At 37.8% G+C, this 27726-nt stretch overlaps 1 protein-coding gene across 6 annotated transcripts in view; it reads right to left on the bottom strand.

Annotated features, from left to right (window-relative positions):
• The window catches only part of CLOCK (clock circadian regulator), a 130634-nt gene that overhangs the window by 23312 nt on the left and 79596 nt on the right, over nucleotides 1–27726 (bottom strand). For 5 of the 6 annotated variants that reach the window (XM_059161047.1, XM_059161028.1, XM_059161009.1 and 2 more), the window contains 8 exons: nucleotides 18088–18177; nucleotides 12037–12157; nucleotides 8911–9024; nucleotides 8667–8785; nucleotides 6545–6627; nucleotides 6019–6125; nucleotides 5170–5317; nucleotides 4588–4663 (listed from right to left, as the gene is read on the bottom strand). In XM_059161047.1, the coding sequence (XP_059017030.1) occupies nucleotides 4588–4663; nucleotides 5170–5317; nucleotides 6019–6125; nucleotides 6545–6627; nucleotides 8667–8785; nucleotides 8911–9024; nucleotides 12037–12157; nucleotides 18088–18177 (858 nt within the window). The remainder of the gene's footprint in view (nucleotides 1–4587; nucleotides 4664–5169; nucleotides 5318–6018; nucleotides 6126–6544; nucleotides 6628–8666; nucleotides 8786–8910; nucleotides 9025–12036; nucleotides 12158–18087; nucleotides 18178–27726) is intronic. The other variant, XM_059161056.1, reaches the window with a different exon arrangement.

Genomic DNA, 27726 nt, shown 5'->3' with positions numbered 1-27726 from the left:
ATAACATTTGCAAACCACGCATCTGATAAGGGATTAATACCCAGAATATACAAAGAACCCTATAGCTGAACCCTACAGTTCAACAGATCTAGAAAATTAGATCTGGGGGTGCCTGGGTGGCTCAGTGGGTTAAGCCTCTGCCTTCGGCTCAGGTCATGATCTCAGAGTCCTGGGATTGAGCCCCGCACTGAGCTCTCTGCTCAGCAGTGGGCCTGCTTTTCCTCTTTCTCTGCCTGCCTCTCTGCCTACTTGGGATCTCTCTCTCTGTCAAATAAATAAATAAAATATTTTAAAAAACAATCCAAATTTAAAAACAAAGTTACAAAGACATTTCTCCCAAGAAGATATATTAATGGCCAATAAAACACACTGAAAAGATTTCAGTGTCAGTAATCATTAAGGTAATGCATACTAAAGCCATGAGATATATACCACTTCAAACCCATCAGGATGAATATTACTTACAACCAAAAAAAAAACCCAGTGCTGACAAGGATAAATTGGAACCTTTGTACACCGCTGGAGGGAATATAAAATAGTGAACCTACTATAGAAAACAGTATGATGGTTCCTCAAAAAATTAAGTATAAAATTACTACATGATTCAGTAATTCCATTTCTAGGTATACACTCAAAAGAACTGAAAGCAGAGACTCAAACAAGTATTTGTACACCCATGTTCATAGCGGAATGATTCACAATAGCCAAAAGATGTACGCTACTCAAGTGTCTATCACTAGAGGATGGATAAACAAAATGTGGTCTTTTAAGTGGTGGCTCTTTTCTATCTTTTAACAGTCAGAGCCTGCTCTGGAGAGGAACAAAAGTCCTCCTACTGCTCTTTCCAGAAGACTTCCCTTTCCTTCTTCCCAAAACTCACAGCCAGAATTTCACATTATCACTATATGACTAACTCTCATTGCTATGGTCAGTCATCTACTGACCTTGTGGCCACTCCTCACTAAGCAACTGAATTGAAATTTCTGCTCCTGGCTCTGTCTTACCCTCACTAATTCCTACTTCTACAGTTACCAATATCAGTACTAATTCACATGTTCAACATCATGAGTTCTCTCTTCCTTGATGCCTTGATCTTGATTTCTACCTGTCCTCAGTCACTCATTCCGTTGTCATTACCACTAAGAATAAACCTTCTATAATCTCCATTTCAAACACCCTCCTCTCTGAGCAGCATCTTCCATATTTCCTACTCATTTCTCTTTAGTACCTCAACTCCAATAACCCTTTATCAGAACAAAAAATACATTGATTCTACCCCATTTTCACAATCACGCTCTCACTTTGTCTTCTCTCCTCTTTACCCAGCTTAAATTCGTGGTTAGCCATCATAACCACACCCTTAGGGGTATCATCAACTCTCCTGCTCCTATCTCCCTTCACCACACTCCCCTGGAAAAATCCCAGGGGACTGCTGGTTAAGCCAAATTCTTAATCTATTCTAAACACGACTGAAGAAATTCAACATGGTGACTGTTCTCTCTTTAAATTAATGGCCAAGAACCTCAAGCAGGCCCTTAATCCTGCCTGCCAGACTAAAATTACCTCGTTTGTTCACTTTCCTACTCTCCTAGAAAACAATTTAATCCTTGTTCCCCTCTTCCCAAACCTCCAACAAGTCCTGTCCTAACCTCACTCTTAGCCAGTTCCTCTGCTTCCTGTTTGACTGAAGAGCACAGCTTTATACTCCAATCATTCTATCAATCTACCTAGCAGCATCTGTACTCATATATTCTGCCTTTCTTCATGTCATCACAGAGCAGGGATCAGCAGACACAGTCTGCGAGGGTCAGAGAGTCAGTATCATAGACTTTGAGGGCCACACAGCCTCTGCTGCAACCATTCAACTCTGCTGTTGCAGCACAAAAGCATCCATAGGCCATATACGAATAACTGAATGTGGCTGTGGAATTGGAAGCTGTAATTTTCATGTGTCACAAATACTATTCTTCTTTTGCTTTTTTTGTTTCAATCACTTAAGAACGTGTGGAAAACATATATATATTTTTAAAGATTTTATTTATTTGACAGAGAGAGATCACAAGTAGGCAGAGAGGCAAGCAGAGAGAGAAAGAGAGAGAGAGAGAGAGAAAGAGAGAGAGAGAGAGAGAGAAGAGGAAGCAGGCTCCCTGCCTAGCAGAGAGCCCGATGTGGGACTTGATCCCAGGACCCTGAGATCATGACCTGAGCTGAAGGCAAAGGCTTAACCCACTGAGCCACCGAGGCAGCCCTGGAAAACATATTTTTAGCTTGTGGGTGTTACAAAACCAGGCAGAGGACCAGATTTGGCCTAAAGGTCATAGCTTGCTTCTCTCACTGAATAATTTTTCCACTAGCCAAGCCCTATGTTTCCACTATGGACTGGGCCCCATCCTCTTTCCTCTGTTCGAGAACATTGCTCTAGCATTTCTACCTGTCTCTATCAGTAATTCTTCTCTCTCCAACAGAGCATTCTCATCAGTATACAAATATGCTATTATTTCTCCCACCTTAAAAAGCAAAAACTTCTTTTAAGCCTACTTCTTCTTCCTACTACTGCACGACTCCTCCCCTTTGTAGGAAAACCTTCCCTCCTCGCTAAATCCCCTTGTCCCAGAAAACTGTCTCTTAAGCCCACCCTAATTAGGCTCTCACTCCTATTATTATTCCACCCAATCTGCTCTTATTGATCAACGAATACATGTTGTTAAACTCTGCTCACTTCTCAGTGCTCATCTAATTTAATCTACTATAGGTGACTCTGACAAAGCTAACTGTTTACTCCTCATGGACACACTTTTTCCTGGCTTCTAGGACAACTCAGTTTCCTGGTTTTATTCACACTTCACTGGATATTTCCCTTGAGTCTCCTTCACGTCTTAATGATGGAGTGCCCTAGGACTTAGCTCTTCATCATTCTCTCTCTCTCTCTCTCTCTCTCTCTCTCTCTCTCCACTCATTTCCTGGTGACCACATTTAGATTCATAACCTTCAAATCCATCCACACATTAAAGTTTCTCAAAAACATGTGTCAAATGGACCTCTTCCCTAATCTTCCCTAATCCAAGAGGACTGTGGTGGTAAGAGTAAGCAGAGCTGGAGTGACATAGGCAGAGTATATTCTGGAAGTAGGGCTAGTTGAATTTACTAAGGACTGGACACTGGCATAAGAGAAAACAAAGCAAGGAGGAATGACCTCTATATTACTTTAATTTCTATAACTGTCCTCCCTCTTTTCAAGGAACCCTAGATTTAAGCGCTTTTCTCGGAAAATGTATTTCACTAAAATATACCCAATCTTCTTCCACTAAGCATACAAAGCCTCTTTGAAAAAATTCTTTCACGTGGGATCCGTGACTGCCGAGCACTTCTGTGGGTTATTCACTGATGTATTCTGAGCATCTGGAGCCATGTCCAGTACTTCCTGGCACATGGAAAGAGTTCTTAATAAGGGTTGTGGAAAAACTGACAATCTCCCACACTGACCCTGGCAATGCTGCCTATTTAACGCACTTCTTGTACAGATGCTTGATTCTTTTCATTCCACTCATCTTCTGCACATTGAAAGTAACTGTTGTGGGTAGCTTCTGACCCAGCTCACATGATCTCCACTTCCTGGCAGTCACCACTCTGCATAATCCCTCCCCTAAAGACTGAACCTAGTGATTTGCTTCTAATGAACAGAACAGATAGAAGTGATGGGCTATTATTTCTGTGAACAGGTTACAAAAGACTGACTTCCATCTTGCTGCTGGTTGTCTCTCCCTGGATCTTCTTACCTACTTGCTCAGATAGAAACAGCTACCTGGAAAGGAACTGAAGGTTGTCTCTGGCCACTGGCCAGCAATAAATCAAGGCCCTCAGTCCAACAGCTGCTAAGGAACCCCATCCTTCCAACAAGCACTGAGGAAGCTCAGAAACAGATTCTGCTCCAGAGCTGAGTTGACTGTGTTGACTGTGGCCCCCACTGACACCTTGATTACAGCCTTGTGAGAGACCCTGGCCCTCGAAGCACAGGGCGCATCTAAACTGCCTAGATCTCTGACCCAGAGAAACTATGAGATAATAAATGAGTATTATTTTTATATCATTAAGTTTTGTTACACAACAATAAGTAACTAATATACTAAACTTCCACCTGGTATTAATGAAAAGAGAAACCACAGTTTAAATTCTGACTACAACTCCATGCCATGTGTCTTTAGGGGAGACTCCCCCCACTTAAAGCCTCAGTTTCAACATTTTCAAAATGGGGATATTACCTATGAGATAAAGATGTCTGAGGAATAAATGACTCTTCATGCTTCATATGAAGAACTAGCCAGAGCCTTGCACATTGCAGGAGATTAGTAAATGGTAGTTTAAATCCGAGATAATATGTCTCTCACTAAATAGGAGGCCCTTCAAATCTTTTTTAGAAGCAGAAAAGATTTTAAAATATTAAATTTAAAATAAAAATAAATATTAACATATAATTTATAACCCTGTCACAAGTGAGGCAATGAAATATTTAAAAAATGCTTTTCTTATATTGAGTCTTGCCTTTCATTGGAAAAAAAATAATTTTCTTTAAAACTCTAAAATACCTACTTTGTCAGCAGCTGTCTCAGGTAGAGACTCTTCAATGCCAAGTTCTCGTCGTCTTTCAGCCCTAACTTCTGCATAACTACAAATGGAAAAAAAAACCAGATTTTTCGTGCTTAACCATTCACCTAAAATACTGTAGAGATGTGTTCCGTCTTTGTTTTGTGTCTTACTTGTTGATCACAGATTCCACGGTATTTGTTATGCACTACCCAAACTTACAACACATCTATAGTGTTCTATCTTAACCTAGGTATCTCTGTAAATGATCTGTGACTCACAATACTTAAGAAGAATTAAATAAAGGAAAAGTATGCTTATCTACTCCAGTGCTCCTTTTACATGATGGACTTTGGTACATAAAAGACAGTTACAGCTTCTGCTCTAAACTATGACATTCACGTCAAGAATTATATATGTATATTACCTCCATTCTATCTCCATATAATGCCTTTAATAATGCATTGAAAACATGTATAAAAAATTAAGAGAAAGACCACTGTAGTTCTTAACAAGTTATGCCTAAAAATTACATTGCCAAACTATCAGTGTTTCTGTAATTCAGAAATGCTATAAAAGGATTATTACCTTACTACGGTGTGAGTACAAACAATAAACTCTGGCCTTGAATTCCACTGATGATAAGTGATGTAATAATGAGTCTGAAGCCAAATCCACTGTTGTCCCTTGGTGAGGAACCTATAATAACATGATTTGCCTTTCCCATATTGCATTACTAAGAAGAAAAAGAGAAAAAATTTATTGATTCATATCATTAGCTATGAATCTGGTTTTTAGTCAAAGCTATCATTTATATTTAAATCTATAAACACAATTCTTCAGGCTTTTCAATAACATATATATCAGTTGTAAGAATATGTTATTCTACAGAGATTCTACAGAGATAACATACATAAATCGTTTAGAATTGTGTCAGCCAGGCACAACGAGGGGCTACTGTTCCTGCTGCTAATAACCACAACACAGCAGGTCATATTAAGCATTCATTGTGGCTTTCTAAGAGTTTCTTTAAATGTGTACTCGCCTCCTGGGCAGACTTACATGCCTGGGTATTAAAACTCATGAACTAAGGTTACAGTATTTTGACATATACAATTTTCAAAGCAATCTATTTCTCTTACTCTGGATTTAGAACTTATACACTTCAAAAACAAGGTTCATTAGATGCCATATTATAAACCTGTACTTACTATTACAGATTAAAATATGTAAAACAGAAACAAGTTTAAGCTTGATCTACAATTCCTACTGGATTGGCTATAAAGTAAAAATCTTCCAAAAAAGGAAATCTTCCAGTATTTTTTTTAAAACAAATACAAAAATGGTTACAAGTCTGCATTTTACCACCCTCTATTATTACACTATTTAGTTGACCGGAAGCAGTTATTATCACCAGCAACATTAAAATCTACTTACAATGCTCATGACACTTTGCCAAATTTTCTAGGTCATCCACATGATAGTAATCATAGCCAGATGTCCCCAGAACTTCAAAGGGCAAATATCCTATAATAGGTGGTGCCCTAAATTAGAAAACAATCAATATTATAACTTTTCCATAATAAGAAATACTTCAACTAGACATCAGTTTTTGAGGGGCACATGGCTCAGTCGGTTGAGCATCTGACTTTGGCTCAGGTCATGATCCTGGGGTCTGGGGACCAAGCCCGTGTTGGGCTCCTTAGTGGGGAGCCTGCTTTTCCTTCTCCCTCTGACCCTCTCCCACTGCTTGCACTCTCTCAGATGAATAAATTTTTAAAATCGTTAAAAAATAAAAAATAAAGTAAATCTTAAAAAAAGAAATCAGCTTTGGGGGCAATCTTAAGTTTTGAAAAATGGATAATGGATTGAACATCTCATTAGAAAAATTTTGTCCCTGAAACCCATTAATTTCAAGACTTACGTGACTTTTAGCTTTTAATGGAATTTAAAATGAAGTTACCTGTGATCTAGAAATAGGAACTTCCATTCTAAACTATGCCTGGATGTAAACTCTTCATTAGGTTCCTCAACAGTGCACATTTCCTAAAAGCAAATTAATTAAAATTTAGAAATACTGTTCTGTGCCCTTAGGAGAATCCTAAATATTGTCAGCCATGAAACTCATTATTAGATCATTTTTCCCTAAATTATTTTTTAATCACATTTTAATTTTCTAGTATTAAAGAATGTGACAATAAACATGTAGAATTCTGGAAAGTATTTCTCAGTCAACATATTTCTCTATTCACTCACATGCCTGTAAAACCCTAATTCTAAATTCAGATCTCTCTCCTGAATTACAGTTCTACATTTCTGTCTGGATGTCCCCACGCATCACAAACTCCGTATGTCCTAAAATGAACTAGCTGCCTTACTCCTTATATGCACACAGTTTTGTATCTCGTTCCTGGAGGCATACCTGTGCTGTGCCATCAGTCTAGAAATCTGATAGTCACAAGACACTCTCGTTTTCCCCTTTTAAAAACCACCTAAAGGGCTGTTACCAAATCCTTTCAATTTCACCTTCTAAATTTAAAAAAACAAACAAACAAAAAAACAACTATGTAATCCCATCCATCTGCAGGGTCTTATTAGACTCTAGACTTGCCATCTCTGGCTCATGTTATTGCCATAGCTTCTCCCCAGACAAGTCTCCCTGTTCTTTAACTCGTCTTTTACTCTGGCCACAGTTACCTTCTGATACTCAAGTAAGATTATGACTTCCCTGCTTAAAAACCTTGATGATTTCTCCTTCGGTTAGGATAAAGTTTAAACTCTTTAGCATGGAGAAACAACAAAGAAACATATTTTATTTCTGGACTCCGCTTCCTGGTCTAATCTCATCTTCCACCATCCCTACGCCCTCCACTCACAATAATCCTAGACCCTAGTCATACTCAGCAATGCAGTCAAACCTCCTCTGTGTCCTTGAATGACCTCCTACAGCACAATGAAGTGAATTAAGAGTTTGGGCTTTGAGAAAATGGGAATTGTAATTAATCTACCACTTAATAGCTGCAACTTCGAACAAGTATTAATCAATTAATTAATCTACCACTTAACAGCTGCGACTTTGAGCAAGTAACTTCCCAAAGCCTCAATTTCCTTACATATAAAATGAGGTCCATACTAGCATCTATCTTATAAAGTTATCAGAATAATTAAATGAGACTGTACATATGAAGTACACAGCCATCAGCAAATGTTAGCCGCTGCTATCATTTCCTAAGAACAGAACAAGCAGAACAAGACTGGACTAAGGTTCTCAAAGTGCTACTTCTAGAATACGGTCTCCCTCTAAATTTAAAATTTTAGCCTGGCTTATTTCAAGCCACTTTCTAGTGGCTGAACTATTTTCCGACTTGTCTACTACTAATCATCTATTTCTTGAGCCCCAGGGAATAAAATAAATTATTTAACTGAATTTTAAAATTAAAAAGGTAAAATTATATGCGGTAAAAGGTCACTTACATATTTCAAAAGAAAATTTCAAAAGCAATCTTTAAAAATCACCTAAATTTTTCGTCTTTCCCCTTGAGTATAGATTGTGAACTATATAAAAAAGTAACCTAACACTTTGCACAAAAGCAGGACAGTGGTGATATATAACCACTGGTTCACTGCAAAGGATATGTATTTTTAAATTAGTTATAATTTCATGAGTGCCTTGATAACTCATTTGCTTCAAAATAAATTAAGATGATATCAGAGAGGGAGAGAAACCGTAAGAGATTTTTGACTCTGGGAAACAAACTGAGGGTTGCTAGAGGGGTTGGGGGCTGGGGGATGGTGTTACTGGGTGATATGCATTAAGGAGGGCACTTGGAAGTAAAGAGCACTGGGTGTTGTATGCAACTAATGAATCACTAAATTCTACTTCTGAAACTTATAAAACAGTATATGTTAATTAACTGATTTTAAATTTAAAAAAATTATCACAAGCACGTATATTTAATGGCTCATGATCATTACTGCTTTAATGTTTGTAAGAACTATCAGTTATTCTGGAAACAACAAAAAAATTACATAAAGCTAGTTCTCATAATATGAAGTGAAATCCTCTTTGGAAAATAGAGACATACCTTGATGAACTGAGGTGTAGCTAATCTCACAGTAGCTACAAAACAAACTCTATCATCATAAGAAGGCCTGTGTGTGCGTTGTATAGTCCTTTCAAAACCATTGTGTGCTGAAGTGGATACTAAAAAAATAAGGAAATAATTATCATCAGTTACTCCAGTAAAATCTAGTTATTGATGTTCAAACATCTGTGTCTTTAAAAAAGTTTAAAGAACCAACTTAAAATTCACTATATTTTTAACTCACCACTATTTAAAGATTTGAAATTTCCTATAAATTTCACATATTCATAGGTAGACGGCTCCTTTGGGTCTATTGTTCCTCGAAGCATATGGCAACAGAATTCTAACTGATTTTTTGCTGAAATGAGAAAAAATGTGATATATTTGTGATCTGTCATAATGAATGATCTATAAGATGATAAAAGTTGTGTAAGTTTATAATCATTAATTTCTCCAACAGAAGTCCTCAATGACATTTTGTTTAGTTCATAAAAGTAAAATATCTTTAGAAGATGATCTCATCTTATTCTTAATAGAGGAGACATATCTTCTGTTATAAGCAACTGTATATTTCCCCACTTTCATCTGTTTTTCCATCTCATTCTTCACTCTCATGTGAAAGAAAGGTTTTGCTTCCATTACAAAGCTAATGCTTTTCTCTACCTCGAAGTCTTTCCGACCTTTTCTAGGACTAGGGCTACTCCACGGTCATTCATTCCTTTAGCACCCATACATTCTCTTTGGGCCCTTACTTTCCAATTTTAAAATTTGTTGAGGTCTTTCCACCTTAAACAAAGGGTTTTTCATGCTACTCTTTTTAGGATCATAGATCTTCCTTTTTATTACGTGCTCTATTTCCATAGATTCATCTCCCTGAATTTTCATGAAATGTGGTGTTTAGTCCTTACACCTCTGAAGAAATTTCTTTTTAAGATCACCAACATTTGTATTGAGTTAACAATACAATCAGTGATCTTTCCTCGTTGTTTCTACCTCTTTAAGACTCATTACATTTTCATCTCCATAACACGAAACTTAACCTTCCTACCTTACTATTTCCATAAACTCTCCATCAATCAATTTTCAAACTATGAGCATTCTAACATTTTATGTTTAAGACCAAATCTCATATCATTATTTGCTTTAGGACATTTCTACTTGATTGTCCCACCAAGCAACTTAAACTCGAAATATCTAGAAGTGAATTTATCCCTCTTTCTTCTAAGCCAGCTGTTCTCCTCTGTCTTATGTGTGTTCTCTCCCCAGTTGGAAACCCTACCAATTTGGTCTCTTCTCTATCATATGCCCCAAAACCAATCTGTCACCAGGACCTGCTGTTTATTTCACCAAGCTCTCACTAGTCATTTTTTCCAACTTAGCATCCAATACCACCAATTTAGTAGAGAAATTACTCTGCATTCCGGTAGCTGCAAAATGTATTCTTTAAGCTTCTACACTCCTGCCACTAGAATTCAATCTTGCCTACTACTCTTAGACTAATAGTACCTTCTCATCATTATTTCAGCACTCAAGGACTAGTAACACCTCTTTTTACTCACAGCATCAAACTCATACTCTTCTGTCATTACCACAAAAGGCTTTATTATCAAACTCAGCAGATCTAACTACTTTCTTCCTAAAACCTTCCTCACTGATGATCCCTGGCCACTTGGTTACCTGTGCCTAATGCCAAGTCCTCCTGAGTTCATCTACTCAACACTCATATATAGGTTTTTCTTTCCACCCTTACTTCTATTGCTATTCTTACCTCCAGTCTGGTCCTTCCAAAATTTTTCACCTGAGGTATACTTTTTTTCAGACCACATTTTTTGTTTTCCCGCAAATCCCTTTCACTAGCTCATTATGTAAAAAATAAAACTCAAACTCCTTAGGATGAACTAGTGAGCCCAATTTCCTTCTCTGGACACAAATCACACCACCTGTACCACCCCATCTTCACTATGGCCCAAACGACCAGTTTGCAGGATGCTGAATTTTCTAAGCAATTTTCCCTGTTATATATCACATTATTCACTTGGCATCAACAGTTTTGGGAGAGAAATAAATTTGTTTTGTATACTAATTGTTTAACCAGGGGGTCAGGAAGTCATTTAATTAAAACTTTTCTCTATCAAAAAGTACTGTTGCCAACCTCACCTCTGATCTTGGAAGCAGAAGTCTGAGAGCTGTCTTTCTGCCAGAAGCTTGCCTGCATTCAGTTCTCTAGTCAATTCTGCCCTTACAAAGGTCGCTAAAGTGGACCATCTCTCCTCTGTTCACCTACTGCTATGGCCCAGAGTTCCAACTTTCTTGTCTTTGTTCTATATGTTTACCTTAAACAGTGCCATTCAATCCATGATGTCAAGCCCTATTTACAGACACACAACTGCCTCTGTGTCCAGTCCAGATCTCTTTCCTGGAATGGTCTATTGGTCAATGTCATAAGAACTAGGCTTCAAATGGATTCTCCTTATCTCTAGTTCTTCCTGACTCCTTCTAATCTGTTCTTAACAAAGATATACATTCACACATAGTTACACATAAAGGTGAGTGTGTGTGTCTGTGTGTGTGTGTCTATTTTTAGTAAGTATGCTACAGAATTTCAGGGTTCAAAATAAAAATAACTTTTAAAATGATTAAGTAGTATTACCAGAAAACTCAAATATTTTAAATCACGAAAAAAAAGTGATTAAATACTAAACAGTGTTATAATAATTTCAGATTAAACAAGGGGTAATTTAGTGAAGAAAATGAAACAGTCTGGTCAAATTAATTTGTCAAATGAATCTAAGAGAAATGTCTAATTATACCACAGTATTTTGTACTTCTTGAAGGCAAGGACTATTTTTCACTATTCTTGGCACTCTTATGAGATAGCCCAAGTTCCAGGCATATTAAATATATACAATAAATGATAACTTAATTCAGTTTAATTAATAAAGCAATTTCCTTTACATAATAATATTCTGAAATACAGAAGTTACTTTTTTCTACAGTTCCAGTGTTCAATTGGTCAGTGATGGTAAAAATGAGACTATTTTCTCTCATTACATACAAAAATATTTTTTCTTAATTTATTGCCAGGCTCCACTTCTGTGTGAAATATATTTTTATGGCAAAACTATTACAACAAAAAAGAGTGGGTTTCAATATACCCTGAAAGAGAGTGCAGACTTTTAATATGGTCATAATTCCATTATGTATATATTAATATTTAAAAAGGATCTAATAGGGTATATGGCATGATGCTATGTGTTGATATGGTTTGACATGTCTGTGTTTGTTACAAAAGCTAAACTGTGTTTGTTATAAAACTAAAGGAAAGTGCAACCAAATACATTTAACTTTTTGCTTGACAGTGACTACTTACATTTTAAATATTCAGGGGTTAACGAATCACTTTCCAGCAGATGAGTAGAGAGTATTTTATAAACCTCTGAATGTTCCCCCTCTGGGATAAAATTAAATATACTTTGATCCACAAGATCAGACTAAAAAAGAAATTTTTAAAAAACACAATAATTTTAGTGATTCAAGTACATTTATTTTAAAAGTATATCATCTTTCTTAAAACACCACATGAGCATATAGCTAACTTTCAATCATCTATAAAAACTGACAAATTCCAAGTTATAAAGCACAGCTCAAAAAACAAGAGAAGGTGGAAGAAGGTTAACATGACTTCCATGCCCCTGCTATGAGCGTCATCAGATCAATGATCAATATGACTGTGAAAGTCTGATAAATTATTTGCAAAAGTGAGTTCCACCAAATTTGAACATTTACTATAGAACAGGACTAAGAAGGTTTAATACAAGTATCGTTGGCTAGGAGATACAGCCTTACCACATATCCAAACCTCTGGTAAATTATGGTGGTGTACACTATAACAAAGGACCAAAGCATTAGCCACTGGCTAAGTGAAGAGAAGATTTGATTTCAGTGTTATTTCAATTGTCTAGTGTATCTTTTCTTTTTTATTTCATTTTTTCCTGCCATCTATCCTGCATCCCACTGACAAAAAGCCTTGCTTTTAGATAACAAAAGAGGCAAGTAGTATGTTAAGCTTTACAATCCTTGCTAAAAATATGGCTTTAACCATGGTTTAGTAACCAAAAATAATTTGACAAACATCAGGTTGTCTGTGATGTGCCATGGTTGTGGAATAAAAAACGGTTAAGATAGTTCCTATCCTTGAGGACTACTAAAGAGGGGCCCCTGGGTAGCTCGCTTGGTTAAGTATCTACCTTTGGCTCAGGTCATGATCTCAAGGTCCTGGAATCAAGCCTGCCTCAGACTCCATGCTCAGCAGGGAGTCTGCTTCTCCCTCCCACTCTGCCTTCTTCCGCACTCAGGCACATGTGTACTCTCTCTCAGATAAATAAAAATAATAACATAATAATAATTTTAAAAGAATCATGACAAAACTTCAGTGACTTCACATTTCCTATTAAATCCAGTCCATTTGACTTGGTTTCTCTACATTTTCAAACTGCCCCATGGAATTCTGGGAACAGTGAAGTGGTATGCCAGGAACTGTGGAGGAAGGGGTGGAGGGCAAGGGGAGTGTGAAGGGGTTGTGGAGGCCGGGCTAAAGGTCTATGCCCCTGCATTCAACCAAAGCACTTCCACTGTTTCTATTTTAAACACCAAACACTTTGTTATAAGGGGGAAAAAAAAAAGCAAAACAAAGGAAAAAACCCTCAACGAACAATAAAAACCAACCATGGGGGCTAGTGAGAGGTAAGAAAGGGATGTTTTTCTTCTCTCCACACATTTTCTTTTTTCTAGCCCTCACTGTCCGCCCCATGAAATAGAATATCCTTCCCTCCTCTTTCCAGATTTGTACTCTCTACTTTTCAAAGTTTAATTCAAATTATTTCCTTCAAAAAAGCATTCTCTTCTTGCTCTTTGCAACGACATGGATGGAACTAGAGGGTTTTATGCTAAGTGAAATCAGTCAGTCAGAGAAAGACAATTAACATATGATCTCACTCATATGTGGAATTTAAGGAAACAAGGCAGAGGAACATAGGGGAAGGAAGGAAAAATCAAATAAGATGAAAATTGAGAGGGAAGCAAACCATAAGAGATGCTGAACTCTAGGAAACAAACTCAGGGCTGCTGGAGGGGAAGGGATAATTGGGTGATGGGCATTAAGGAAGGTACTTGATGTAATGAGAGCGCTGGGTGTTACACACAGCTGTGAATCATTAAATTCTACCCCTGAAATGAATTTTTTTTAAAAAGCATTCTCTAAACACCATAATCCACAGTAAAAATAATAAAATTCCTTTAGTATTTATTACTCATATCATTCCTTTTTCATAAAAAAAAAAAATTGGCTATATTTTAATGTCTATGTCCTGCTAACCCATGAGTGAACAAAAGGGCCCTATCTCTTACACCTTTATCTCCTGTCCTTCAAATCAAGGCAGCACTGGCACAATGCTTCGCACATAAGTGTCATCAATACAGTAAAATATTTTGGGCTAAGGAGTTATTTGATAAAGCTTAAAGGATACCCATACCAAAAATATATCTGTATTTTAATGAGATTTTTCTTAAAGTCTGAAAAATCTCCAGAAGTAATGAACTAAAAATTGAAGCATGAATAAGAACAAAAGCTAGAAAACTGCTTTTTATTGATGAAATAAAGTATCAATAATCTATGCATTGGTACCAATATAAAAACTGTCTTAACAGAAAAATAAGACACCAATTTGAAAAACTAAAACTTTCATTTTGGAAATGATTATTGTTTTCTATTATTTATTCTTATCTTCAATTTCTTCTATTCCAGTAAATTATGATGTGAGTCATGTTACCCTTGCTTTTCCACCTATAAACTTATAGGAGGTTTCATATTTATAGAGAAAATATGAATGGCTAGTATAGAGTGGTATGGTCACAGGTAATGCTTCCCCACCATTCTGCTTCCCCTGACACTTGATAATCTGAAATGTCAGAGTTAGAAGGCAACTAATGAATTAATTAATGTGTCAAACTTTCCTTTAACCACTACATTTAAAATCTCTAAATGAAGGTAATCATACTTGATGTTGGCATACCACCCACTCAGTTCCCAAACACAATTCAAAGAAAAGAAAAGAAAATGGTAGCTATCTGGATCCTTCTATCCCTCTCAATCATTTTCATGAAGAAGAAATATAAAATCTGCTGTTTATAATGTGACCTAAATCAACAGCCTGTTTCCTTTCTTTCCTTTTCTTAAACTGTTAATTTGTGCCTCTTAATCCCCTTCTCCTATTTTATCCATCCTCCCCCATCTCCTCTGGCACCCATTAGTTTCTTATCTGTGTTTAAGAGTCTATTGGGATCTTTTTATTCATTTCTTTTCTTTTTCAGGTTCCACACATAAGGGAAACTATTTAGGATATGTCATTCTCTGACTTATTTAACTTAATACCCTCTAGGTCCATCCATGTTGTTGCAGATGGCAAGATTTCCTTCTTTTTTATGGCTGAGTAGTATTCCATTATATATATACACACCACACCTTCTTCATCCATTCATCTATAGATGAACACTTGGGTTGCTTCCACACCTTAGCTATCCTAAATAATGCTGCAATAAACACAGGGGTACATGTATCTTTCTGAACTAGTATTCATGTTTTATTTGGGTCAATACCCAGGAACGGAATTACTCGATCATTCAGGTCTTTCTGTTCTTCTCTACAGTAGGTCAATGAGACCATTAAGCGGAAACTATTCACTCCCACCAATTTCCTTTTCTTTCAGGGAGACAACCAACAGTCAGATAACTGCTTTTAGTTTGGAAATATAAACACAAGTTGCTTAAAAAGGATTAAAAGCTCCTCTGAGAAAAATGTCAAGTATATGTTGGATATAATAACTATGTTCTTTTGGTACAGGCACCAGGAACAAAAATTCTAGCCCTATCAAATAAGCTTTCAAAATCATTATATAACTATTCAAAAAAATTCTAAATTATATTGTGGCATACTATATTTATACCAAAGTCTGTACTGACTTTCTTAAAACACACTTATGTTTATACTTCCCAACTAACAAGTTAAGAAGAACAGAAAAGGAAAGGAAAAGTATCTTCAGAGCAGCACTTTCACTCTTGGACTCTGTCACACTGTAACACGGTTAATCATTCTCCTACCCCCACCCCCCTCCCCGCCCCACATTACAGGTGATTACAAGTTTAATATATGCTCTCTGTCAGGAGCACATTTAAGCAAGTGTGAGGAAATCAAGTCTTAAGTTGTCAAGTGTTAACCAATTTTAAGTTCCCAGTCAAGAGGCCTGACTTTTTGTGTTGCCACTTTTACTAAATGTTTGTATAATTAAATCCAATTTCTCTGGGAACATGTCTGCTGATAACATAAAGGCAGGCTGGGCTGAGGAGGTCTAAAATCCCTTCTGATGCTGAGGTTCTATGACCCTATGATTTTGTCACAGAATGTCAAACCAAGAAGAGGGGAAAAATCAACAAAATCCCTTCTCCTAATTGTTAGCCACAAATAGTTAAAATGTACCTAAGTTAATTTCATAAGTATGAAGTGACAAAGAAAAATATTCTTTTTGCAGGACCTAAAGTATCAGTTTTATAATTTTATAGTCAGAATTAGGATTTAAAAATTTTAAGTCCCAGTGAACACTAAGATGGCAAATTCTAATTTCTCAAGAGAACTGAATTATAAACACTAAAGCCTAATTTGGGGATTTGCTAATATTTCTTGCCTTTCAGGCAACAGCCAATATTCTATTTTAGACAAAAAAGGTTTTCATATTAAAATGAAAAAATTATTTTAAACTATTTGTTACACTCAATTTTTTTAAAAGATTTTATTTATTTATTTGACACAGAGAAAGAGAGATCACAAGTAGACAGAGAGGCAGGCAGAAAGAGCAAGGGAAGCAGGCTCTCTGCTGAGCAGAGAGCCCAATGCAGGCCTCTATTGCAGGACCCTGAGATCATGACCTGTGCCGAAGGCAGAGGCTTAACCCACTAGCCACCCAGGTGCCCTGTTACAGTTAATTTTTAAAGACAACTCAAAATAGGAAAGCACATATTGTTTTCTCCTATTATGCATAATCCTAAACAAGTATTATTTCATTTTCTCAAAAGACACTTGTGCTTATGTTTTCAAATCATTAAATAACATATAATTCAGCAATGTCAGTGATGTGAGGGAAAGTACAGTAAGCAGAGAAAAGCGAAAAACTGTTTTAAAAAAAGGCTACTCTTAACTCAGAATGAAATGAAATGGGTCTACGGGATCACTAGCAATCTTCTCTGCCAAAAAAATACACCTGCCAGTCTATAAGCTTTGGCTTACACAATCACCTAAAAAGATCCAGAAGATGTGAGTAAGAGAGGAAACTGGGCATGCAGCGTATGGGAACTCTCTGTACTATCTTCTTCATTTTTCTGTAAATATAAAACCAGTTCTAAAATTAAAAGTTAAAAAAAAAAAAAAAAAACAGGAGGGAATGTGTGGGCAAAGAGGGTTTGCATTGAGAAGAAAAACATTAATGATCAAAGACCTAAATCCTAACTAGGCGTGCTGTAGAATCTGATCTTTAAGTGTGGAGTCTATTCTTTTGGTAACATATAAAGTAGCAGAATAATCAAAGGAAGGGTGATAGTGCTTTTTGCTATCTCTTGAAAGAGACCTTTATAGAAGAGTTTACTTTGTATTCTTATAAATCTTCAAAAGATGGGCAATTTAAGAGTAATTTATAAATAACTTCAGAATATTTACACTACAAGTCCTATCTTAAATAAGAACAATTACATTTTTTAAACAATTACATTTTAAATAAAAACTTTAAATTCATAAAAACTGTCAACTGCAGCACAGCACCCAGCATAACAGTGTGACACAGAGTAGTCAACAAATACACGTTTAATAAAACAGCAAGCAATAAGATATAATTCAGGTATTCATCATCCTGATCAAAATTATACAATATAATTCTTTTCTAATTCACTTGGTCATATTGAAAATAAACTGAATATGGTCATTATCAAATTCTCATTTCTAGCACAGAACACAAAAACTCTGTACCTATTATTTTTAGTATGTTATTCTAAGTTATTTTTTTGAGAAAATTACTTGAGTTCCTCTAAAAGGAACAAATAACTCCCCCCAAATTTACTTATTCTTAAGGTATTTCCAGTAACTTAGCAACACTGTCGCCATGCTGATTAAAAAGGAAACACTGAGAACAGCATGAGTGTAAGAAGGGCAGAGGTTAGACACAGTGGCAGTTAATATTAGTTACTGCCAAATAGGGAGACATGGTTAAAGCTCTCCCTCTGACTCTAACAACTGTTCAACATTGCTCTGGAGATCCTCTTCCTCATGCTTTAGAACATTTAAAATAGGTCTTAAATAAGAAAAAGATCACAGGATACTTACTGGTAAATGTTCAAGTAATGAAGTTATACTCTCAGACACATATATTATGCTTCCATCTGTCATGATTGCTAAAAAAAAACCATCAAGAGCCTGAAATTAAACATAATGGTCAGTTAAGCAAAAAGAAAAAAGTATAGGACAGAAAAAAAAAAAATTTAATTAAATGACAAAGTACTTAGTGTGTAATTTCCAGAGTGCTGCCAAATGCTAACTTTTCCCTGACAACACCTTAGTACATATCTTTGTGCATTCTTAAATGTTTCTGGGGGGAAAAAGATCACAATATGGTCATACATGGGAGAGTTGCCTTCTAAAACAGATACGTAATGTTCTATCATTACTATATGTACATTATAAGAGAACTGCCTTATTTGAAGATGCTGGTATCTGACATGACATCAATGATATGCCTGACACAAAAGAACATATTCCCACCTTTTGGGTATATTAATAAAAAGATGTTCGACTGAAACTTAAGGAGATACATGAGGTTAAAGTGAAAGGGAAATTAAGCTGAAAAAGTAGGCTGGGTCAGATCACGCAAGGCTTTGAATACCAGGTCAAGACATAAGGACTTCATTCAAAAGTAGTCTAGAAGCAGTATTACATGGATTCAGAAGAAACAGAATTAAGTCAGGAAAATTTCAGTGGCTTCTGGAAGTCAGGGAAGTTAATGAAAATATGAATGAAATCAGTAGCAGTAAGAACAGAGAATTAGGCAAACTTTGAGAAATGGGAAGTTAGAGTTCAGAGAGAAGCTAGTACAGGGGATAAGATAATTAACAATAAAGCAACCCTGTACTTTATATTTTATAAAGTATTTTCACTTGAAAACCCTAGGCACAGAAGTGACAGCTGAAGAAATGAGATCTGCAAAAGACAGAAGCAGGCCAAAGACAAATCCTTGGAATAATTATCTACACATGGGGATGAGGAGGACGACAAGGGCCAGAGAAAATGACAGAGAATAAAGACATTGTCAAGGAAGGCAGTGGAAGAGCAAATGACAAGGTGAGTGAGGAGGAAGAGGGACTGTTCACTATAAAAAGAGATCAAATAGGATAAGGACTAAGAAAATGACAAGTGAATTTTGATGACTTTTAAGACTTATGTCAGTAGCAAGGTGCATCAGACTACACGGAGTTTAGAAACAGTGGATACTGTCCATTACAAAGCACTCCTTTATGAACTTCAGAGGGAAGGAAGGAAAAGGACAAGTTCTAAGGGGACCAAGTATCAAGGGAAGTAACTGGACTATATATGCAGGTTGAAGGAAAAGAAGATCCAGTGAAAAAGATGCTGAAGATACACAGCAGAAAACACACACCATAAGAAGAGTTCCTCTCTGCCTATCAAAACGGCTATCATGCTAAATTTAAAATTCTTTTTAATTATAGGGCTCTCTCAAAGGATAGCAACTGCTGGTAAGAACCATACATATCTTCTTGAACACTGTTATTATATGTACAGCACCTCGCAGATATGTGGCATGTAATAGATAAAAAAATATCTGTGGTATATAATGTATGGACCTGGGAGTTAGAGTCATCTCCTACTTCAAAATAACTGTTGAAGAATTGCTAATTTATATGGAAAAAGGCACCCTCCACCTCATCTCACCTTCTACTGGGGGACAGATCTGGATGTCAGAAAGAACTTACTTTGAGTAGATGCCTATCTTCTAGAATGGCTCAGAAAAACCCATTCTTGGCTGAGCGCGCGCGCGTGTGTGTGTGGGTGGGTGAGGGTGAGAGAGAGAGAGAGAGAGAGAGAACCTTGTAATTTAAGAAAATTCAAGGGGTACCTGGGTAGCTCAGTCAGTTAAGTGCCTGTCTCTAAATTTCAGTTCAGGTCATGATCTCAGGGTCATGAGATCGAGCCCTGTGTTGGGCTCTGCACTCAGCAGGGCGTCTGCTTAAGGTACACAAACTCTTTCTCTCTCTCTCTCCCCCTTCTCCTTCTCTTTTTCTCCCCCTACCTCTTACCGCCCCCACCCCCCCCACACACATATGTGTATGTGCTGGCTCTCTCTCTCAAGTCAATAAAGAAATCTTAAAAAAAGAAAAGAGAAGAAAAGAAAATTCATGAAATTATTTTTACCAAAACTCCTTAGTACAATAATGCCTGTATTATTATTTCATAATGAATGGGTTAAGAAGAACATACTTCATGTGAAGCTAGATCCGGTTATCTCTGAAAGTAAATTAATATTTATTATGATGATCTGTATTTGCTCTTAGGATATCTGCTAGAAGCTGAGTGAAGCTCTCTTCTGTGAAGAGAATGAACTGAAATCAGAACTCTTAATAACATAAGCCCATTGCCAGAACGAGAGCCTAGCCTTTCATCTTCGACACAGGCAAAGACTAAGCAGAGAAAAGCCTCTACCAACGTACCACAAAAGTCTTAACACAAGAAAGGACCCAGGGCCCAGGACTTCTTTTGAGAGGAGGGATATAATTTTCGAGCACAGTGGATGGGTACACCAAAAACTTAAGGGGTCTTGAGGAGGGCCCTAAGGAGGAAGACTGGAGAGATATGGACGAGAAAGTGAGACCCCTGTCTCACTATCCTACTCCCAAGACTGAAGCCTGTGAGGCTTATCCCTTTTCCCATACTGTATGATATACATTAGTTAAAACTGTTGGTCTTCAGTGATGGTGGCAGAATAGCAGGATCCTAGCTATACCTTGTCCCCACATACAACTTGATCACTATCAAATCACCCTAAATATCCCAGAAATCCATCTGAAGACTGGCAGAGCAAACAACTAAAGGTAGAGAAGAGGCCACATGGAAGAAGGTAGGAAAATGCAGAGAGGCAGTGAAAAAGACGGGCTGCTACAGTGGGGAGGGAGCCCCCGTAACAGAGACTGACGAAAGACAGACGAGTACAAAGGAAAACAAATCCCCATAGCACCTGGGCGTGGGACGTAAGAGGGGCCAATTCCATGAGTTCTGGCAATCAGCAGGGCTTAACACTAGAGTTCTAAAGATCTGCAGGTTTGGCTCAGGAGACTCCCGGGTCACTGGGGAAGAAGGCAGGGCAAACATCCTGTGGACACAGTGCAGAAATGGAGATCTAAAGAGCAGGTGGGACACACAGTGGGGAGGTTATTTGCTCATCTCAGAGTGTATCCCAGAGAGACAGCATTCACAGAAAGACCCCACCAGCAACAAAGGAACTGGCAGGCACCACTTCCCTCTCCCGCCCCTCAGCCTAAGCACACAGCCCCGTGGGAACGAGGGCAGCCTCCGCACTCACGACTTAACTCCTTTACACAGAGCGCCACCCTTCTGTGCTCCAGAAAAACCACCCTTTCCAGTCACATCTGTGTCGGTCCCAGTGTGATGGCCCCCCAACACACCACCCCCAAACCCAGCCCAAACCCTTGGCCACACCACTTCTCCCCACCCAGAAGTCTTACAGGGCCTCAGTTCCACTGGTGGTAGTGACAGGTCTCATTTCACAACAGGTGAAGAGCGCCTCTGCAGACGACTTGCCTGAAGGATAAAATGGCCAGGACACAACAGCAGAAAATACACAGCACACGCTGGAGATACTCCTTGAAGCGCTAGGCTCTGGGGAAGAGGTAACACTACCTTAGCAGGGCATTATGAAACCTCTCCTTCATAAGGCCATTACCCTCAAGAACAGGAGATGAAGGTGACTTTCCTAGCACAAAGCAGCAGCCAGAGACTTAAACAAAATGAGAAGGCACAGGAATTTGTCTTAAATAAAATAAAAGGGCAAGGCCACAGGCAGAGACCTAAGTAAAACAGATATAACTAACACGGCTGATAGAGAATTTTAAAGTAATGATCCTAAATATATTCACCAGATTTGAGAAAAGAGTGGAAGATATCAGCAAGACTCTCAACACAGAGATAAGGAATAACATAGCAGAGATAAAGAGCTCAATGAACAAAATGAGAAATATACCTGATGGAATGAACAATAGAATGGAAGAGCAGAGGAATGAATTAATGACCTACAAGACAGAGTCATGGAAAATAATCAAGCTGAAGAAAAGAGAGAAAAAAGAATAACACTAAATGAGAATAGACTTAGGGAACTCAGTGACTCCCATCAAACTTAGTACCATTCAGATTATAGGAGTCCCAGACGAAGAGAGAGTAAAGAGGGCAGAAAATCTATTTGAAGAGATAATAGCTGAAAACTTCCCCAGTCTGGAAAAGAACACAGATATCCAGACCCAAGAGGCACAGAGAACCCCCAACAAAATCAACAAAAGTAAATCCAGTGGTAAAGAAAAAAATCTAAAAGCAGCAAGACAAAAGACAACAGTTACATATAAGGGAAACTCCCTAAGATTAGAGAGGGATTTTTCAACAGACACTTTCCAAGCCAGAAGGGAGTGGGCATGAGACATTCAAAGTACTTAATGAGAAAAAAACCCTACAGCCAAAAACACTCTACACAACAAGGCTATCATGCAGGGGTGCCTGGGTGGCTCAGTCATTAAGCGTCTGCCTTCAGCTCAGGTCATGATCCCAGGGTCCTGGGATCGAGTCCCGTATCAGGCTCCCTGCTCAGCAGGAAGCCTGCTTCTCCCTCTCCCGCTCCCTGGCTTGTGTTCCCTCTCTTGCTATGTCTCTCTCTGTCAAAGAAATAAGTAAATAAATAAAATCTTTAAAAAAAGAAAAAAAGGCTATCATTCAGAACAGAAGGAGAGATAAAGAATTTCCCAGACAACAACAACAAAAAAGGTTTTCCCAGGCAAGCTAAACTAAATGAATTCACAACCACTAAATGAGCCATGCGAGAAATACTGAAGGGGACTATGAGTCGAAAAGAGACCAAATGTGCCAAGTGTGAAGACAGAAAAAACAAAAGCAGGAAAAATGAGTATTTCTGTAAAATATCAGTCAAGCAACTTAAAAATAAAAGGGTGTAAAATATAACACCATTTACCTAAAACATGGACAGGAGAGGTGTAAAGAATGGGTTCAAACTTAAGCAACCATCAACTTAATATAGACTGCTATATGCAGAAGATGTTATAAACAAACTTAATGATAATAGCAAATCAAAGATACTAATAAATATGCAAAGAATAAACAGGAATACATCCAAATATATCACTAAAGAAAACCAGCAAACCATCAAAGAGAAAAGACAAGAAAGGATCAGAGAAAATCTTCAGAAACAACCACAAAACAGATATTAAAAGGGCAATAAATACATACCTTTGGATAATTACTTTGAATACAAATGGACTAAATGATCCAATCAAAAGATACAGAGTGACAGGACGGATAAAAAAACAAGACCCATCTACATGCTGATTATAAGACACTCATTTTAGACCTAAAGATACCTGCAGATTGAAAGTGAGGGGATGGAGAAATATTTATCGTGCAAGTGGATGTCAAAAAAGGAGACAAACCAAGAAACAGACTCAACTATAGAGAACAAATTGATGGTTACTGGAGGAGAGGTGGGGGGGTTGAGGAGGATGGGGGGGGTTTGGGAAGGGTGGGTGCCAAACACATGATGGGCATTAAGGAGGGTACTTGTGATGACCAGTGACTATTGTATGTAACTGATGAGTATATTTCAGGTATATTCTATACCTGAAACTAATATTGCAGGTACAGAGAAGTGAATCCAAAGTGATATATGGGAAGACAGTGGGGGAGGGAGGCTCCATCAGTCAGCCACCTGCAAGTGACAGAGCAAGGAGCACAAAAAATCAGAACTTTTAAAAGTCTGCTCCAGTGAAAGGATGTCGCTTAGGCAACTAAGAAGGAGGTAGAAGGCTCACAGGGCAGTGTAGTCTCGGGATCATCAGGGTTACAGGAAGACCCAGGGGTTCGTATTGGAGCAGGGAAGCCAGCCACAAAGGGTCAGCCCAAGAGAGGGCTCGAGAGCTCAGGGCTGCCATAAACTGCCCTCCTCTTCGAGCAGCAGCCCAACAAGCAGGAGAACCATGGAGAGACGCCTGTTCCTCCCCCAGGAGGAGCAGTGCAGAGGCATGCCACAGAAGTCTGCTGGGTTTGGATACTTCCCATGGGGTTGTGTGCCAGAGACTGAAATGTTCAGTCATAGGCTGGGTGAGCACATGGTGTGGCCAGAGACTAGGGACGCAGGAATGACTGACTTCTTTTCTCTAAGGGCTCACTGAGGAGTGGGGCCCTGAGCTCTCAGCTCTGGGAACGGAGATGAGAAGACTGCCACTTTCATTCTCCTCCTCTAAAGCTGCAGGGAAAAAACCTTCAGGGAACAACAGCCACATAAGAGCAAACCAGAGCAGATTACTTAGCCTGGCCCCTGGCAAGGGCGGTGCAATTGCGCCTCGGGCAAAGACATTCTGAGAATCACTGCAACAGGTCCCTCCCCCAGAAGATCAGCAAGAACATCCAGCGAAGACGAAGTTTACTGATCAGTGAGAACTGCAAAACTCCAGTATTAGGGGAATACAGCACATAGAACTCATGACTTTTGTCCCATGATTCTTTAGTCTTTTGACTTTAATTTTTAAAATGTTTTTTCTTTAAAATTTTTCTTCTTTCCTTTTTCAATCAACTTCCTATTTTATCAACCTTTCTTTAAATATATTTTTAATTTTCATTCTTACAATCACATTCTAACCCTTCATTGTATTTAACCTTATTTTTGTATATATAAGTTTTTCTTTCTTTAAAATTTTGGGATGCAGTTTCTTCTAACACACCAAAATATACCCAATATCTAGTATATAGCTCTGTTCTATTCACCTGCCTGATCACATTCTCTCTCTCTCTTTTTTTTTTTTTTTTAAAGATTTTATTCATTTGTCAGAGAGAGAGAGAGAGAGCGCGCGCACGCAGAAGCAGGCAGGGTGGAGAAAGAAGCAGGCTCCCTGCCGAGCAAGGAGCCTGATGTAGGATTCAATCCCAGAAACCTGGGATCATGACCTGAGCCAAAGACAGTGGCTTAACCAACTGAGCCACCCAGGCATCCCACACACTCTTTTTCTTTTTCTTTTTTTTTAATTTTCACCTTTACATTTACATTCAATCCTCTCAATGCATTTAATATGATTTTTATATATATGCTTCTCTTTCTTTACAATTCTGAGAGGTGATTTCTCCTAACAAACTAACCAAAATACTCTCAGGAGATAGTGTACTGCTCTGTTCTGTTCACCTTTGTTGTTGTTATTTGTATCCCTTTCTGTTGTTGTTGTTTATTTTCTTTCTCTTTTGTTTTTTCTTGTTTTTTAATTTCATTCTATCTTTTCATTGTATTTAATTTTATTTTTGTACATATACAGGATTTTCCTTTGTTAGAATTTTGGGATCTTGTTTTCTATAAACACAAACCAAAAATACACATAGAATCCAGCATATTGCTCTATTCAGCTCACCTACCTGATGATATTCACCACTTCCCCCCCACCCCTGGTACTGGGTCTCTTCTGATTTGTTTAGTGTACATTTCCCTGGGACTGTTGTTGCCCTTTTAGTATTTTGTTCTGTTCTTCATCTATTCTTCTCTGGACAGAATGACAAAACAGAAAAACTCACCTCAAGAAAGAGAATAAGAAATAATACTGACTGCCAGGGACCTAATCATTATGAACATAAGATGTCAGAACTACAGTTCAGAATAATGATTATAAATAAACTAGCTGGGCTTGAAAAAAACATAGGAGCCACTAGAGAATCCCTTTCCAGAGAAATAAAAGAACTGAAATCTAACCAAGTTGAAATAAAAAGGCAATTAATGAAATACAATAAAAAATGGAGGCCCTAACTGCTAGGATAAATGAAGCAGAAGACAGAATTAGTGATAGAGAAGCCCAAACAATGGAGAATAAAGAAGTTGAGAAAAAGAGAGATGAACAACTACTGGATCACAAGAGGAGAACTTGAAAAGTAAGTGACAACATAAAGCAAACAATATTAGAGTAATTGGGATCTCATAAGAACGGAAAGAGAGAGAGGAGCAGAAAGTACACTGGAGCAAATTATAGTGAAGAACATTCCTAATCTAAGGAAGAAAATAGGTATCAAAATCCAGGAGGCCCAGAGAATCCCCTCAAAATCAAAAACAGTTCAACACCCTGACATCTAAGAGTGAGACGTAAAATATCAGAGACAGAAAATCCTGAAAGCAGCTCGGGAGAAGAGATCTGTAACCTACAAGGGTAAAAACATGAGACTGACAACAGACCTATCCACAGAGACCTCCTAAGTCAGAAAGTACAGGCATGATATATTGAAGGTGCTAAATGAGAAAAATATGCAATCAATTATACTTTATCCAGCTATGATGTTATTCAAAATAGGACATATAAAAAGCTTCCAGGACAAAGAAAAACTAAAAGAATTTGAGATCACTAAACCATCCCTGCATGAGATATTGAAAGGGATCCTCTAAGCAAAAAGAGAGCCCAAAAGTAACACAGACCAGAAAGGAACAGAGACAACATACATTAACAATCACCTTACAGGCAATACAATGGCACTAAGTTCATATCTTTCAATAGTTACCCTGAATGTAAATGGGCTAAATGTTCTAATCAAAAGACATAGGGTACAAGAATAGGTTTTTTAAAAAGCAAGACCCATCAATACACTGTCTGCAAGAGACTCATTTTAGACCAAAAGACACCTCCAGATTAAAAGCAGGGGCAGGGCAGAAAACCATTTACCATGCTTACGGACATCAAAAGCAAGCTGCGGTGCCAATCCTCACATCAGACAAATTAGATTTTAAACCAAAGACTGTAGTAAGAAATGAGGAAGGACACTATATCTAACAACAATACATATTTATGCCCTTAACGTGGGAGCAACCAATTACCTAAGCCAACTAATAATAAAATCAAACACATAGATACTCATGCAGTAATAGTAGGGAATTTTAACATGCCCCCCACTGCAATGGACAGATCATCTAAGCAAACTCAACAAGAAAACAAAGGCACAGAATGACATGCTGGACCAGATGGACTTCACAGCTACATTCAGAACATTCCATACCAAAGCAAAGAAATACACATACTTCTTGAGTGCACATGGAACATTCTCCAGGATAGATCCCATCAGGGGCCACAAATCAGGTCTCCACCAATACCAAAAGACTGAGATCATTCCCTGCATATTTTCAGAACACAATGCTTTGAATCTGGAACTCAACTACAAGAAGAAAGTTGGAAAGAACTCAAGTACACGGAGGTAAAAGAGCATCCTACTAAAGAATCAATGGGTCAACCAGGAAATTAAAGAAGAATTTTAAAAATTCATGGAAACAAATGAAAATACAACTGTTCAAAATCTCTGGGAAGTGGCAAAGACAGTCCTAAAAGGGAAGTGGATAGCACTTCAAGAGTTTCTCAAGAAATAAGAAAGGTCTCAAATACACAACCTAATCTTACACTTAAAGGAGCTGGGAAAAGAACAGCAAATAATGCCTAAACCCAGCAGGAGAAGAGAAATACTAAAGACTGAGCAGAAATCAATGAAACAGAAACAAAAGAACAGTAAGACAGATCAATGAAACTAGGAGCTGGTTCTCTCAAAGAGTAAGACTGACAAAGCCCTGGCCAGACTTATCCAAAAGAAAAGAGCAAAGACCCAAATAAATAAAATCATGAATGAAAGAGGAGAGATCACAACCAACATCAA

The sequence above is a fragment of the Mustela lutreola genome, chromosome 1 (assembly GCF_030435805.1).
Source record: "Mustela lutreola isolate mMusLut2 chromosome 1, mMusLut2.pri, whole genome shotgun sequence".
NCBI classification, from domain to species: Eukaryota; Metazoa; Chordata; class Mammalia; order Carnivora; family Mustelidae; genus Mustela; species Mustela lutreola.
Note: the sequence above shows the minus strand (reverse complement) of the source record. Positions and strands in the feature narration are given on the sequence as shown.